Source organism: Tachypleus tridentatus, chromosome 13 (genome assembly GCF_004210375.1).
Source record: "Tachypleus tridentatus isolate NWPU-2018 chromosome 13, ASM421037v1, whole genome shotgun sequence".
Classification (NCBI taxonomy): domain Eukaryota; kingdom Metazoa; phylum Arthropoda; class Merostomata; order Xiphosura; family Limulidae; genus Tachypleus; species Tachypleus tridentatus.
Genome location: NC_134837.1, coordinates 32,616,794 through 32,633,317, shown reverse-complemented (window position 1 = coordinate 32,633,317; position 16,524 = coordinate 32,616,794). Strand labels below are relative to the sequence as shown.

The 16,524-nt window shown below is 31.8% G+C and overlaps 1 protein-coding gene across 1 annotated transcript in view; it reads right to left on the bottom strand.

Annotated features, from left to right (window-relative positions):
- Nucleotides 1-4,494: 4,494 nt before the first annotated feature.
- Nucleotides 4,495-16,524, bottom strand: part of Rpt5 (26S proteasome regulatory subunit Rpt5) — a 36,758-nt gene continuing 24,728 nt past the window's right edge. Inside the window, exons 8-13 of the mRNA XM_076475802.1 lie at nucleotides 14,740-14,812; nucleotides 13,949-14,158; nucleotides 13,249-13,355; nucleotides 9,062-9,207; nucleotides 8,464-8,545; nucleotides 4,495-4,761 (exon numbers count right to left, since the gene is read on the bottom strand). Of these exons, the coding sequence (XP_076331917.1) occupies nucleotides 4,651-4,761; nucleotides 8,464-8,545; nucleotides 9,062-9,207; nucleotides 13,249-13,355; nucleotides 13,949-14,158; nucleotides 14,740-14,812 (729 nt within the window). The 3' untranslated portion in view covers nucleotides 4,495-4,650. The remainder of the gene's footprint in view (nucleotides 4,762-8,463; nucleotides 8,546-9,061; nucleotides 9,208-13,248; nucleotides 13,356-13,948; nucleotides 14,159-14,739; nucleotides 14,813-16,524) is intronic.

Sequence of the window (16,524 nt, the reverse complement as noted above, 5' to 3'; positions counted from 1 at the left end):
CAACAAACTTGGATTAAACCAACCAACTACAAGTTACTCAATATTCAGCTTCTAAATGTCATCGTGAGAACTCCGACATTTATTTCTGGACAACCTAATAGTTTACATACACCCCATACAATCGTCTAATCATTTATCAATTCTCATTGTATCATTAATTAGTTCCTAACATGACTTTAGATTTCATGCTTTGGTTTGGTTTGGTTTGAATTTCGCGCAAAGCTAAACGAGGGCCATCTGCGCTAGCCATCCCTAATTTAGTAGTGTAAGACTAGATGGAAGGCAGCTAGTCATCATCACCCGCCGCCAACTCTTGAGCTACTCTTTTACATGCATGCAATTACATCAGTTCTGTGGAAACAAAGCTAATGGCTTTTATCATAAGTTATTGATTTTTACATAATTATTCTTCCAACTGTACAATGTATAGTAATAAAACCATTAAAAGCAAATACATTCATGATGTTAAAAAAAACACGTAGGTTCAAGGCGTAATTTTCGAAAGCACCCAGGTTATCGGGTTTTTATTTAATTAAAAGTAAATAGAAATGGAAAAGTTTATAGTTGCAAGTGTTAAGTAAATTGGGACTGTCTGATAAAGAAAACTGTCAGTATACAAGAAAAATATTATTATTAATTTCATTTCATATTTTTCAACTTTTCATTTAACTGTGCATTAATGATTTCATTACAATTCGTATTAGGATAGAGCAAAATAAGTACAAAATTATGAACCTTTTCTGACAAAAAGTTTGATATTCATTTTGAAAGCCCTAAAGGTTATGCTAATGTTTGTTTTGAATTTCGCGCAAAGCTACTCGAGGGCAATCTGTGCTAGTCGTCCCTAAGTTAGCAGTGTACGACTAGAGGGAAGGCAGCTAGTCATCACCACCCACCGCCAACTCTTGTGTTACTCTTTTACCAACGAATAGTGGGATTGACTGTAACATTATAACGCTCCCACGGCTGAAAGGGCGAGCATGTTCGCCCTTTTCAGGAAGGCATTTGGCGTGAGGAGGATGCGAACCCACAACCCTCAGATTACGAGTCGCACACCTTAACACGCTTGGCCATGCCAAGCAGGTTGAAAGGGCGAGCATATTCGGTACGACGGTGATGTTATTCTGATGAAATATGTAAACTATGAGATGAAAAGAAGTATTTTATTACCAGCAGGAAGTTCATTGTTTGATTAAACTGACTCAGTAAAGGTTTCAGAAATTTACAAATCTTTAGCAAAAGTAATTTATTATAAAATTAGTTGTTGTTTTTTTGTTACAAAGACTTGTAACGTTTACAAAAAACTTGCCAAATTTTGTGAAGATATATGTAGGAAATTCAGTTATCGTTTGTATATATATATATATATATACTTATAGTTATGCAGTACCAAATTTAGCCATCTTAACCAAAGTTGTTTCTAAAGGGCTCCTGCTGGGATTAATGGTAGTTCTGGAGGCTTATAACCATAAAAGTTTTGTTTCAATATCTGCAATGGCAGAGCATGAATAGCCCATTGTGTAGCTTTGTGCTTGACAACAAACAAACAAATTGTTTTTTATAGGATTAAATACATTGCACAACAAAGTTTTTGCTTCTTGAACATTGTTAGGTGTTCCTTATAGATTTTTGGCTGCTGATCACGAAAATCACATCCAAATTTGCCCATCACGTGCGGTTTCATCGAAATCTTCAGTTTCACCAGGGCATTGCTACAATGAAAAAAAGATATCAGGGCAACAGAATCCGTCAATGCTTGCTGACTACTTTTGGACACAGCAACGTGATGCACCGGAGATTGAATACAAACAAAAATCAGAAGCAAAACACTTTTAATTATGCTTAATTTAATCGCGTATTAGAAACATAAACGCAATTAAATACGTTATTGCCGGTAAACAGTTAACTGTCTCTTTCTCAGAGTTCCTACGTGATGAAGCAAAACCAAAACTATATTTGTGCATACCCACCAGGTATCTGTCACAATCAGCAAAATCTTTTCAGGAAGCATAACTTTTCAAAAAAATTGTTGTGCAGCGATATCACCATGTTTAAAATTACACTTACGGCTAACAGATGACTGTGTTCAGTTTTGGGTTCTTTACCTGAGGAAGAACATTGAACTGTTAGGAAGGGTTCAGGTGAGGGTACTAGGTTGTTATTTCGTGTCTGATATTATGGTTGTGTTTGCCAATTGTCAGTTAAAGGCTTTTACTTATACTTCTTAATAGTATAAATATATGCACTGAGTTGTTGTTGGGCTTAGTATTTTTCTATAGTAGGTCCCTGTTACTTGCTGAGAGTGAATGTTTTACAAAATTAATGAAAAGCACTCGTTTTCAAAACTATATGTACATTCAAAACTAGTTAAATATATGCGAAACAAATTCGTTAAAACTAGATGATCATTCGCATATCATGAACACTATAGTTCTCTTCTTCGTGTCAAAAACCAACTTAGGCCTATTCCACTGCTTTAGAATTTCAGCTGACGAGTGGAAATATATTTCTCCATTACTATCGCTACTGCACGAGTATAGTTCACTCGCATTCTGTTGAGTTACCATACTTGTATCCTATACTTCTAAAATTGTGCTTGTTTTCTGTACTTAGGCCTATTTCCAATAAATGTCTGCTTTTTACATATAGGCCTACTCTCACATAATTGTCTACTTTTTGTCAGATTCCAAACAGGCAGGTTCAATTATTTTAGAACTCTGTTTAATGAAATAAAGTATATTCCTATCTTTTTCAACACAGCCTCATTTTAATAAATATCAACTGTTAGAGCTATATTAATTGTTAGGGTTTCGCTCTCTGTCAGAACATCTCTTGCACTTCAGATTGCTCCTCTGTTCTACCTTTTCCCTCTCATCACACACTATACATTTATTGCTAAATTAACTGTTCGCTATATTCTAAATTTCAATGAATTACAAACACAACTTCCTCTAATAATTTGCTTTTAACTCTCTTATAATTAAGAAAACAATAATATAATATTCATTCACAAAATAAACCAATTAATAACATCTTAACTAAAGATTCTTTTATATCATGACACCTGAGATGGAAAGGCTGTTATCATACTAGAAGTTAATATTCCTGAAACCATTTTTCTTGAAAAAAGAAGTGTTAGAGGGGATTTCATTAAGGTGTTTAAGATTACAGGACTTGATAGTGATAATGCATCATCTTTTTGTTTGTTACAATGTAAGAATAGTAGAAGCTGGAGACACAAGTTGGGCTGTATATGGGTCATCTTCAGGTAGGATGGCTTTAATTTTCTAATGAGATGGTTAGTCTTTGGAATGAATTATTTTTAGATGTGGTGGATGCAGTTACTTTAAGGAGTTTAAGGGAAGGCTTGATAAATAGTGAAATCATTAGGGCTGGCTTTGGGTGTTTTATTATTTTTATTTTAAAGATTGTGAACTGAGGCAACCTAGATTTATGAACAAGTCCCTTGTAGACCTTGAATTAGATGTATATATAAGATTTCAGAATATAACCCTGAAAACTGCAATAACTGTATTTCTGTTGTTTTAAAACTTATTTTTATACAGTTTCATCTGAAAAACTGATAGAGGCATCTACCATTTTATAGTTTTTTGTGGTACGGAATAGGTAATAACTTTTTTTTTTATCAAAACATTTACGAACCAAAATAAGTCATCTGAGTTTATTCATTGCTATTACGATAAAAAAAAAATTGTAATGTAGTTTATTTTTGGGAAAGTACCCCCACAATATAGTAACCGTCCATAAAATTCCAAAATTTACACTTAAAACAAATAAAAATAAGCCACATTTGCACTTGAGAGTGCAGAAGTTTTTTTTTTCTTCTTAAGAAAGTTTTGTCTCCCCAGCTTTCAGATTTAGAATAAGTCATTTAATTTTATAAGTTTGTTATTTTCTAATTTTTGTTTCAAGCTTATTTAATATATTATTAGCTATATCTAATAATTGTTAAGCTGTACGAATGCCAGTTCTATGAGGCACTATTTACACACAGCTATGTGTTTGTGCCATTCATCACTAATAAATTTTGTTACAGAAACAAAAATGACGTAACAATAAAAATACAAATGAAGTTAATATGTTAAACACCAGATGGGAGAAGTTTTACAGTTATTACATTCTTACTTCATAGCAATTTGCCAATTTCACAAATCCTTCACCATATATTTCATATACAACTAATGTAGTTTGTTAATACCAAACTCTGGTAAATAACAGTTATATCTAAAAGGTCTCCATGGCTGAATAAGAAAGTAAACAAAGTAACTACTACATCTTATTGCATAATATGGAAGACACTTTCTTGAAAAATTATTTTCTGACCAAAAACAAAGATAACATCAGATAGGTATTGCAATGTGTCTTGATCAAATAGCTTTTAGTAAACTTAAAAGTGATACTTGTGTCTTTTCATTTTCACTGCATATAACTTGGCCACATCCTTCATTATTATTATTATAAATGAATACCTGCTTTATAAATATAAAAGAGGTTTTTAGTTTTTATTGTTTTCATTTACTTACAAACAACTTTACAATACAAATTAGACATTTGAACAGAAGATTTCTAACAAAACCATTTACTGAATCCAATACAGAACATATTACAGTGAAAATAATTGTAACACATTTAAGCATAATAATTAAGGTTGGCTTTTTTCTTGGCCTGGACTTCTAGAATAGCATCCATAAAATCTTCATGAGTAACAACAGTGCCTCCTCGACGTAAAGCAATCATACCCTAGAAAGACAAGAATATACACAGGGAAGCTGTATTAACATCATACTGTTTACTTTAAAATTTCCTAAAAACTTGAATATAGCACAACTTAAAGGCAAGTTCCTATTTGGTACATTTCTGAACTTGCTTATTTTTTATGAAAAAATTTAAAATATTTGATATACTTGTTAACAAACATTTTCTCTCGTTAATGAGATTATAATATAATCAAGTACCAGAAACACTGATTTTTAGTGTTTGCTAATCGTACCAAGTTGGTTTGGTTTGTTTTGAATTTCACACAAAGCTACACAAGGGTTATCTGCTCTAGCCATCCATAATTTAGCAGTATGAAACTAGAGGGAAGGCAGCTAGTCATCACTACCCACCACCAACTTGAGCTACTCTTTAACAATGAATAGTGAGATTTACCATCACATCATAACACCCCCACGGTTGAAAGGGCAAGCACAGTTGGCGTGACTGGGATTTGAACCTGCGACCATCTGATTATGAGTTGAGTGCCTTAACCTCCTGGCCATGCCAGGCCATCATGAAGAATACCAAATATCCAAGAAAGGCCTCTTTATGCCAAATCCCTGTCCATAATGATCTATACTCTTAGCATAGCCTATCAGTAAATACATCTCCATAGGTTGAAATCTAAATTAATCATTAATATTTCAACAAGTTCAATGAGGCATAATTTATAAAGAAATCAAGCACATCCAAGCATTTTATGTTGTATAAGTATTAAAATATTTAAAGTATTTAGCTTATAATATATGGGGACTGAAATAGGGGAGGGTGCACACAAGGTCAGTAGTAGAAAAGCAAAACAAAAACTCTTTGTTTTACTTGATGTATTCAATTATGCACAAAACAGATTAGCTCACAATTACACAGTTTATATTTTGGGAAACAAAAATTAGTTGTGTTTGAATAGCATTTATAACTTTAGAAATAATTACCCAAACCTGTTAATAAAAACTTCCTTTTTACCTAAGTTTTCTCCAAATAGTGGGCAGAAAACTGAAAGATAATTGATGTTAGTTTTTTTTAAAAAAGGTGAAAAACATTGTCCTGGTAATTATAGGTCAGTAAGTCTTACATTAGTTGTGAAAAAAGTTTTAGAAAGCTTGAAAATAAAAGGTGTTCTGCAAATTCATTCAAAAAAGTCTAAAACTTTGTTGGAAAATCCTATTTTACAAATTTTTTGACATTCTTTGAAGAAGTTAGTGTTTATATAGGTGAAGGTACAGACATGGATTTGTTGTATTTGAATTTTCAGAAAGCATATGATAAGGTGCTACACAAAAGGTTTGTTCACTCTACTGAGACAATTCTGGCAGGTCTTTCCTGCAGTCATGGGTCAAGGGTCATATCATGTTTGTATACTTCCATTCAAAATTTATTGAACTACTATTTTATTAATGTATGTCAGTGTAACAAATTAGAATATAATTCAAATTTTAGTATTATACATTAGTTAATTTCTTAATTTAGAAGTGAATGTTTAAAAAAATCCTAAATGTTTTTTTGTGTGTCATGTGCTATGTTGAATGCAGCACTGGTTCAGATTAGATGTTCTTGATGTCCAAATACAAAGTCTTATAGTTTCTTATGAATTAGAAACTCAAATTACCAATACTGATAAAGCTAGAATATAAAATAAGAACCTCCCATCTTTTTATATTTGCTGAAATATCACTACATTTAACAGAGGCTCCATCCACCTCTTTATTTTTAGAAATACATTTCTGTCTGTAATGTGTGAATAACCAATCAAAAACTAAGAATATTCCTCACGTGGATTTCTGAGCATCTGAGTGGGTGGATTGCACACAGACCGTATTCTTGAAATGTTACTTTATAAAATGTACAGATTATCAGTAAATGTTATAAGCCATTCATACACAAAATAACAAATGTAAAAAAATGTTTCAAAGTTCTCTGTATGCATGGAGAATAGAATGGTTCATAAGACAGATGACTGGCTGGATGGAAGAAAGCAGAGGGTTGTTACAAATGTAGTTTAGTCAAGATAGGTTAATGTCAGAAGTGAGATACCTCAGGACTCAATGTTAGGACCCATGTTCTTTTCTATTTACACCAGTGACAAATAATAATAAAAAAAAGATCAATAAGATATTTACATTTGTTGATGACATGAAAGGATTTGGATTATTTGGAGAGTTGAATGAATAAACAATAGAAGGCTTTTAATTAAAATACATGCAACGTAATGGATTTGGAATATCATAATTTGTATTATTAATATTGATGTAAATAAGCTTAACAGTCTTATGTAAAAAAAACCTTGGTGTTCTAATTAATCAGTTTCTGAAGCCATCCAAGCCAGTATACTGTTTCTAGCAGTAGGAAAAATAGGATTTTAGGGTGTATCTGCAGAAATACTGAATACAAGTCTAAAGTAGATTATAATGTCATTGTTTAGGTCACCGAGTAGACTAAATTTGGAGTACTGTGTTCAATCTCAAGCTCCTGACCTTATTACAGGCATTGAACTGTTGGAAAGACTTCAGAGGAAAACTGTTTTGATATCTTTGACTAAAAGGTTGTCATATAAAGATAGGTTAAGATTCTAAAAGTGTTTACTCTTGTTAGTAAAAACAAAAGAAGAAAAAGCGTCATAGAGGACCTGAACGAGATATTTCAGATTGTTATACGAACTGGCAGCATTGATGAACCATCTTTTTTCACTTGATGGTGAGAACAGTAAGATTTGTCAAAACAAAAATAAACTTTATAATGTTAACAGTCAAGTTCAATTATGACAGCTTTATTTTTCTAACAGGATAGTTGGCCTTAGAGTGAGCTACCTTCAAATGTGGTAGTTTAAGGGAAGGCTTAATACATGTTTGAATAAGCATTCTATTCTGATTTAGTATCTCTAATGGGGCAAGCTAAATTGGCCAAACGATCTCTGTTTTAAATTATATATATATATATATATTTTGTATCAATGGCATCATTTTATTTTCTGATTCAGTTTTTTGGTATATTACAATATATTAAACATTGCATATAATAATAAACATTATCTGAAGCCTTGAACAAAACACTGCCACAAATACTAGTTACAATTGGCAAGAGATTATTGTAATGGAAACTTACTCTAAAAGTTACCATAAAAATTCACATTATACCATATATTAATTTCATATATTCATACTTTCATAGCTGTTTTTCTGTTTTCTTTTTTTATTGTAACACTAGTTTTATTATAAAAATTAAGAAAAAAAGCTGAAAATTAGTATAAAATACTTTTATGTGATTTATCAAAACTTTAGGTTCTTCATGTATACAATATTATGTTAACTTTAAAAGAATGTACGGCTACTTGTAGGTTTATTTCATCAACCCTGTATAAATTGAGTTAAGGAATTGCATTTCATGCAAGTCAATGTTTTGGCAATTATTTTTGTTAAATTTGGAATCAAAGTGTGTGCAACAATAGAGTTTTTCAGGACTGACACTTGAACTGCACTGTAACAATATCAGTTGTTTTTTTTATTTTAGTTACAGCAAACTGCAAATCTTTGCCTAATATAAAGAACTAGAGTTAGAGCTAATTTACAAACATCATAACATGTATAAAGTAAAGACTTGCAACTTTTAATAATTTAATTTATAATACTTTAAAATACTAAGTTACTATCCTTTCATATAAATTAATTTTCAAATTAAAAGTTCACTTACTGCTTCAACACATACAGCTTTACACTGAGCTCCGTTAAAGTCATCTGTACATCTAGCAAGTTCTTCATAATTCACATCTGGACTGTAGGAAGTATATGAAAAGGTAAAATGAAAAACACTAATTTTTATTTGTTACATAGTGTCATCAACCATTTAACCTTTTCCAACTCAATATCATGTTTTTATATACAGAATTTTGTCCATGTTTATTTTTCATTTCTAACACAATCAATTTAAAAACAAAATATTTGAGTGAAAGGCAACATTATTTTCTTTCATACAATCTACTTCTTGTAAAGCTCTTTCTTACTTGTATGGATTTTAGTTTTCAAAATTTGTGTAGTTACTATATCACTATTCTTTATTGATCAAATGCCTTCCAGCATTAACATATTTTCATAGCACTACATTTCAAAGTTTAGTATCCAAAAAATAATCCAAAAAACGAATTTATAAGTTTTTGTATGAGCTGTGATTCAAAATCAGAAAGTTTGATGAACTAAACAGATTATTTTCCCAACTTACAAATTTAAATACAAAAGATTATAAACATGCACAAACAGGATGCTACACAAACATTTTGTTTAGAGAAACTCACTCAACATTCATTTTCCTGGAGTGGATTTGCATGATACGAGCACGAGCTTCTTCATTTGGTGCAGGAAATTCAATTTTTCGATCCAATCGTCCTGATCGTAAAAGAGCGGGATCCAATATATCTACACGGTTTGTTGCAGCAATAACCTAAATTATAGAAATAATTTAACAGATCAGGTTTTAGTTATATTTACAAGGTTTACTGCACCAATAACCTAATTTATAGAAATAATTTAACAGATCAGGTTTTAGTTATATTTACAAGGTTTACTGCACCAATAACCTAAATTATAGATATAATTTAACATATCAGGTTTTAGTTATATTTACATGGTTTACTGCACCAATAACCTAAATTACAGAAATAATTAACAGATCAGGTTTTAGTTATATTTACATGGTTTACTGCACCAATAACCTAAATTACAGAAATAATTTAACAGATCAGGTTTTAGTTATATTTACATGGTTTACTGCACCAATAACCTAAATTACAGAAATAATTTAACAGATCAGGTTTTAGTTATATTTACATGGTTTACTGCACCAATAACCTAAATTACAGAAATAATTTAACAGATCAGGTTTTAGTTATATTTACATGGTTTACTACACCAATAACCTAAATTATAGAAATAATTTAATAGATCAGGTTTTAGTTATATTTACATGGTTTACTGCACCAATAATCTAAATTATAGAAATAATTTAACAGATCAGGTTTTAGTTACATTTACATTGTTTACTACACCAATAACCTAAATTATAGAAATAATTTAATAAATCAGGTTTTAGTTATATTTACATGGTTTACTGCACCAATAATCTAAATTATAGAAATAATTTAACAGAACAGGTTTTAGTTATATTCACATGGTTTACTGCACCAATAATCTAAATTATAGAAATAATTTAACAGATCAGGTTTTAGTTATATTTACATTGTTTACTGCACCAATAACCTAAATTACAGAAATAATTTAACAGATCAGGTTTTAGTTATATTTACATGGTTTACTGCACCAATAACCTAAATTACAGAAATAATTTAACAGATCAGGTTTTAGTTATATTTACATGGTTTACTACACCAATAACATAAATTATAGAAATAATTTAACAGATCAGGTTTTAGTTATATTTACAAGGTTTACTGCACCAATAACCTAAATTATAGATATAATTTAACATATCAGGTTTTAGTTATATTTACATGGTTTACTGCACCAATAACCTAAATTACAGAAATAATTAACAGATCAGGTTTTAGTTATATTTACATGGTTTACTGCACCAATAACCTAAATTACAGAAATAATTTAACAGATCAGGTTTTAGTTATATTTACATGGTTTACTACACCAATAACCTAAATTATAGAAATAATTTAATAAATCAGGTTTTAGTTATATTTACATGGTTTACTGCACCAATAATCTAAATTATAGAAATAATTTAACAGATCAGGTTTTAGTTATATTCACATGGTTTACTGCACCAATAATCTAAATTATAGAAATAATTTAACAGATCAGGTTTTAGTTATATTTACATTGTTTACTGCACCAATAACCTAAATTACAGAAATAATTTAACAGATCAGGTTTTAGTTATATTTACATGGTTTACTGCACCAATAACCTAAATTACAGAAATAATTTAACAGATCAGGTTTTAGTTATATTTACATGGTTTACTGCACCAATAACCTAAATTACAGAAATAATTTAACAGATCAGGTTTTAGTTATATTTACATGGTTTACTGCACCAATAACCTAAATTACAGAAATAATTTAACAGATCAGGTTTTAGTTATATTTACATGGTTTACTGCACCAATAACCTAAATTACAGAAATAATTTAACAGATCAGGTTTTAGTTATATTTACATGGTTTACTGCACCAATAACCTAAATTATAGAAATAATTTAACAGATCAGGTTTTAGTTATATTCACATGGTTTACTGCACCAATAATCTAAATTATAGAAATAATTACGAAAATAAATTTTCAGTCAATAACATTTACCAGCTACTGAGATAAGTGAATATGAAAAACATAAGACAGGAGTAAAGGTCAAATGTTAAAAATTAAGACACCTGGCAATGCTGAGTAAAAGATGTTTGGTTGGTTTGGCATTTTTTGGGGCAAGGCAACTAGGCTATCCGTATCAAACAGCTGGTAAAACGTCAAAAGTAAAAGACTATAAAATGTAAAATATCTAAACTATTATCTAATATCTAAAATATTAAAAACTAAACAAAGACCAAAAATCAGGTAAACAAAAAAAGGAAAAACAGAATTAGAAAGGCCCATAGCCCTTAAAAAGCTAAAATTATGATTATGATGCTGTCCAACGTCAGGGATAAACACAATGAAAACACGCCTAAAATGGTGCTGCAGCTAACAGTGTGCAATTAAAGTCACAAAGGCCACACAATGGTAGGTCAGCTAAGAGTCAGTGTTAATAGAACAATTGGTGTATTGCATAGCTATTATGTGATCCATAACAACAGAAACAGCATACAACTTGACAGTGAACATAAAAACTGTAGATGGGATCCTGCAGGCAATCATTGAACACCAACAAACCATAGCAAAGTCACCTGATTTCAAAACATCCATATAAATGGAAACTGAGGAATAGTTTGAAAGATGTTTGGTAATGAGAAGATGATACTTCCAATCAGGAAAATTCACCTACCTCAGATGACTCCAAGAAATGTCACAAAAGTAAGGATGGTAATTAGCCATAGCGGGATGGATTGATTATTGGAGATAGCAAAGTCATCCAGTTACAGACCCAGTTCAGCCAACTGAAGGCCTAGAGAAGGATTTACAGACAGTCTATTATGATAGAGTATAGCCTACTGAGAAAAGAAGACACAAGGAAGGGGGGATGCTTCAATAAGGATTGAAGTTTAACAGGTTACTGCATAGAAAGTTTACAAACTCTGGACTGGAAAAGTGCAGAAAGCCCCTGTGCAGAGCTGAAGCCCTATATGGTGAATGGGGTCCAACATTTTAAGGCAGAGGCCTTTGCAAAACCACAGATCAGAAACCCATAGTCCAGCTTCGATCAAATGAAGACATACACCTTGAGCTTAGAACATTAACCCACTTCCCAAAAGGTGGAAGAGGGGGCATGGAGGGTGTTCATTGCCCTTATACATTTGACAAGTAGTTGCTTGGTGTGAAAAATGGAAATAAGCTTTCAGCAACAAGGACTTTGCCTCAGGGACCACAGAAAGAACAATATTACTTAAAATGGAACTTAAGTAAGCCTCATTGGTGACAAGAGTGCATGTAAATGGTCTTGCTGTAAGATGGTAAATCCATTTATTGTGGTTCACCTCAACAAGTGATTGAGGGCAATCTGAAGCTGCCATTAAATAAACTTCACATTCAATGACTGAATTGAGATGTGGAAGTCATCGACATTAAAGGCAGTTTGCAACTGTTGGAAGAAGTTGTTGATTACAGCAGTAATTTTCATGCTGAAAAGTATGACATTTAAGACACAGCCCTGAGGGACTCCAAGTTGCTGTTAAAAAAACGAGAAAGAGTGAGACTTATAAGGTCTTCGAATCAACAGTCATGTAAAAAAAATTACAAATAAAATTGGGTAAGTGGCCACACAACCCATATAAATTGAGGTCTTACAAAATTCTGTACCTCCAGTTAGTGTCATAAGGCTTCTCAATATCAAAGACAAAAACAAAGTGTTCTATCTCGAGTTCAGGCCTTCCTGATCAAGGTTTCAAAAAGAATCTGGTGGTTCACAGTGAAGTGTTGTTGATGGAACTCGCACTGGATGGGTGAGAGGAGATTGTTTGATTCAAAGAACCAAACAAGATGAGTATTAACAATCCTCTCTAAGACCATACAAAGACAGCTAGTCAAAGCAACTGGAAGATAATTAGAAAAAATCCTGAAATCCTTCCCAGGCTTTAAAAAAGGTAGGACAATAGTCTTGCATCAAGCATAAGGAAAAATGTTCTCCTGCCACATCCGATTAAGTACTGAGTCGAAGACAAACTAGTTATAAACAGTACATCATTAAACTACACACACACACACACAATACAGTAAGTTTCACATATGTCCTAATAAATAATATAAACATTTCAATTTGTACTCACTTAACATTTATTATTATGAAAAAACAAAGAATGTTTAAGTACTTTTATGTCGGTAGTTGAACTGAAACCGTCTAGCTGATTAAGCAATTCCAACATTGTTCTTTGAACTTCTCGATCTCCAGCTTTCTCACTGTCGAATCTCTTAGTTCCTAGGAATAATCCAAAACATAACTTGTACAAAACTTACATCTATATAATATGGTCAGACTGTTGATTTGTCAGTAATCCCTTAATAGAAAACAAGTGAGAGGTTGCAGAGTAATAAGTTATTTCCATTTGTGTTTGACATTGCAACACTTACACAGTAACAAAGCAATTAATATATTCCACATAACTTCACAAGATAAACAAACAATATTTAAGACACAAAACATAAATTAAGCCAATACCAAAATTTGCATTTCCTTGAAACGTTTTTAACAAAGCTTGAATTTCACAACTATAATTCCCATGGTTTTTACAGAAAAACTAATCAAAAACACTTTTATATCAAAACTGAACAATTCTACATATGTTTAACTGTATTTTTCAAACCTTTTTACAAAAAGACTGTGAAGAAAATTATGTTAATCTTAGTAACTACAAAAACAAAGTGTCAGCTAGAATGCATTTAATTAAAAGAAATGCAATTTCTTAATAATACTACAAACTTAACTAGTTTAAATATTCTGAATTTGTCCAAAGTAATCCATACATACCTCAAGTTTTATCTAAGCTTTCTCAATGAAAAACTCAAACATACCTATAGCATCCAATTCATCTATAAAAATAATAGCTGGTGCTTTCTCTTTGGCTAAGGCAAATGCATCCCTCACAAGTTTTGCTCCATCACCAATGAACATCTGAACCAACTGTGGGCCTGCTAACTTGAGAAATGTTGATTTAGTCTGAGCAGCACATGCTCTTGCCATTAAGGTTTTCCCTGTTCCAGGAGGTCCATACAAAAGAACTCCTAAAACATTTCAGAGCAAGAGTTAAATGGACATCTATGAAGAAACTACAATTAATTATTTATGAGCATTACTCCCATATACAAAGACATAATATCTATACTATAATGAGCAACTTAAGTTAAACACAGTGTCTCATACAGAGGTGAAAAACTGAAAATGGGCTAGTCAGAGCAAACTCATTTTACATTACATAGACAAGAGGAGATTGAGAATTTATTTAAATATTTTCCTTTCAAATTAATCAATTTAAACTTATATAACATTAATATATGATTTGTTAGATATATTTTAATGTCAATGTATTGACTTACATTGATAATAAGATAGTTTAAAGTCTGAATGTAATTTTGTAAAAAGTCACAACTAGCTCACTTTTACTTACCTGTAGTGAGAGGGTTAAATAAATTACATTTAATAAGCTGAGAATATGAGGTGATGTAAAGAAATATAAAAATAATAACATTTAACAAATAAAATATTGAAGTACATTACTGGTGTTCTTACACATAATTCTCACCCAGAACCTGATCAATGTAACACACACACACACACACACAAGTAAAAGTTCTGAAAAACTTACCTTTGGGAGGTTGAATTCCTAGGTTTTCAAACTTTTCTTTATGGGTCATTGGTAGCACAACTGCTTCAATTAACTGTGGGAGACAGAAAAATGCTATTAACCAAATGGATATTTACTTTATTGTAAGGTAATTGAAAAGTCAATGCTGTTAGCATCTTCTTGATAAAAATTTCATTTCTCACGAAAATGTTCATGCTCTAAAACAACAGTTATTTAAAAGACAACTTCTGACATTTATACAAAGGTTGAATGTGTTATATTAAAACAGTTTTGAAGCCTCACCACAGTACTGCAATTCATGTCCAGTCATTTGCTGTCTGACAGCCACGAACCTTGATAACAGCCCTGCAGCAATTTCAATTGAAAAAGGCTCTTTTATAAGGCTGTTACATCAAAATTGCACCAGTCATTTCCAATTGCTTTCCATGACCCATATAATGTACCAGGATAACAATTGCCCAGCACCTGTTTCAACAGTCAAATCATAAAGAGATCCATAAATGCCTTGATCAAGATGTCTTTGTATGGAAGAACTTGAATACGCATTTCATTCTCCATCCACTTGAGGTATAAGACTGTTGAACAGAAATACTGAGGAAGCAGTTTGTGTCACTTTTCTAGGCAGAGATTGTTATTGATTATGTTGCATTCTGTTTCCTAGGGTATGCTGACAGCTTTTGTCACTGCCACTACATTTGTGAATTCTCACCTGTTACACAATCCTACACTTTGGGTACAAATTGTTTCAGGCCTGTTTTTTTAAGGTCTTGCTGCTCCAATTTAACCCACATTCTTTTTTCTGCAATGTCATTAAGTACAAGATATATTGCCATCTTGGAAATTCTAAATCTCCAGTTTCAACACCTATTTATAAATTGAATTTGTCACTGTTTAGCTTTCATACACCTTTCCCAAAAGTAATAAATTTTTGGTGTTAACATTTTACCAAAAAAATGCCAATGTAAAATATAATTATAATATTTTCTATTCCAACACAATTTTGTGTAAGGTGTGGATATCATGCAACTTGCTGATTTGAATTTCCAAAACATTTTTTAAAAATATAACACACTCAATATTTTGTATTTTTATATAATGCTGTTTAGTCCAACCTCTTATTTTCTGTCACTTGTGCTAGGCATGTTTGTGTTACAAAACATATCATATATTCACTGTCACCCAAAACCTCAAAATTAAAATTGTCTGGAAACCTTTGCAACTTTGTTCTTGTCTGATGTTGATTTCTGTCATACAATATATACTCTTCAAAAAAAAGAAACGCGCAAAAGGGATATTTTGGTATTTTAAAGAGAAATATATATAATAACGTTACAAGCTCAGAGTATGTGATGTTACACGTGTTAAGGCACTGATTGTCAGACCAAAATGACAATAAAAGTTGTGCACTTTGAAAACGGAGGAAAACATTGGATTTTTCCCCAAAATGTATTCATGTCCAATAAATTTGTTTGAGAGATCTGCGTGTTCTGCAAGTGCAACATGTGCAAAATCCCTATAAAAGTGACGGGTTCTCGGTTTCCATAGCTCAGTGTTAAGCCACCGACACGCAATACAGTTATGCCAAGACTGACTGAAGCACAACGCAACAACGCCATTGGTCGCTTGGAAGCGGGCGAATCTCGATCAGATATTGCCAGAGCTGTGAATGTTCACCCAAGCACCATCACAAGGCTATGGAATCGTCACCAACAACATGGATCAACTTGTGACCGTCCACGATCTGGCAGACCTCGTGTGACCACGCCCACACAAGATTGCTACATC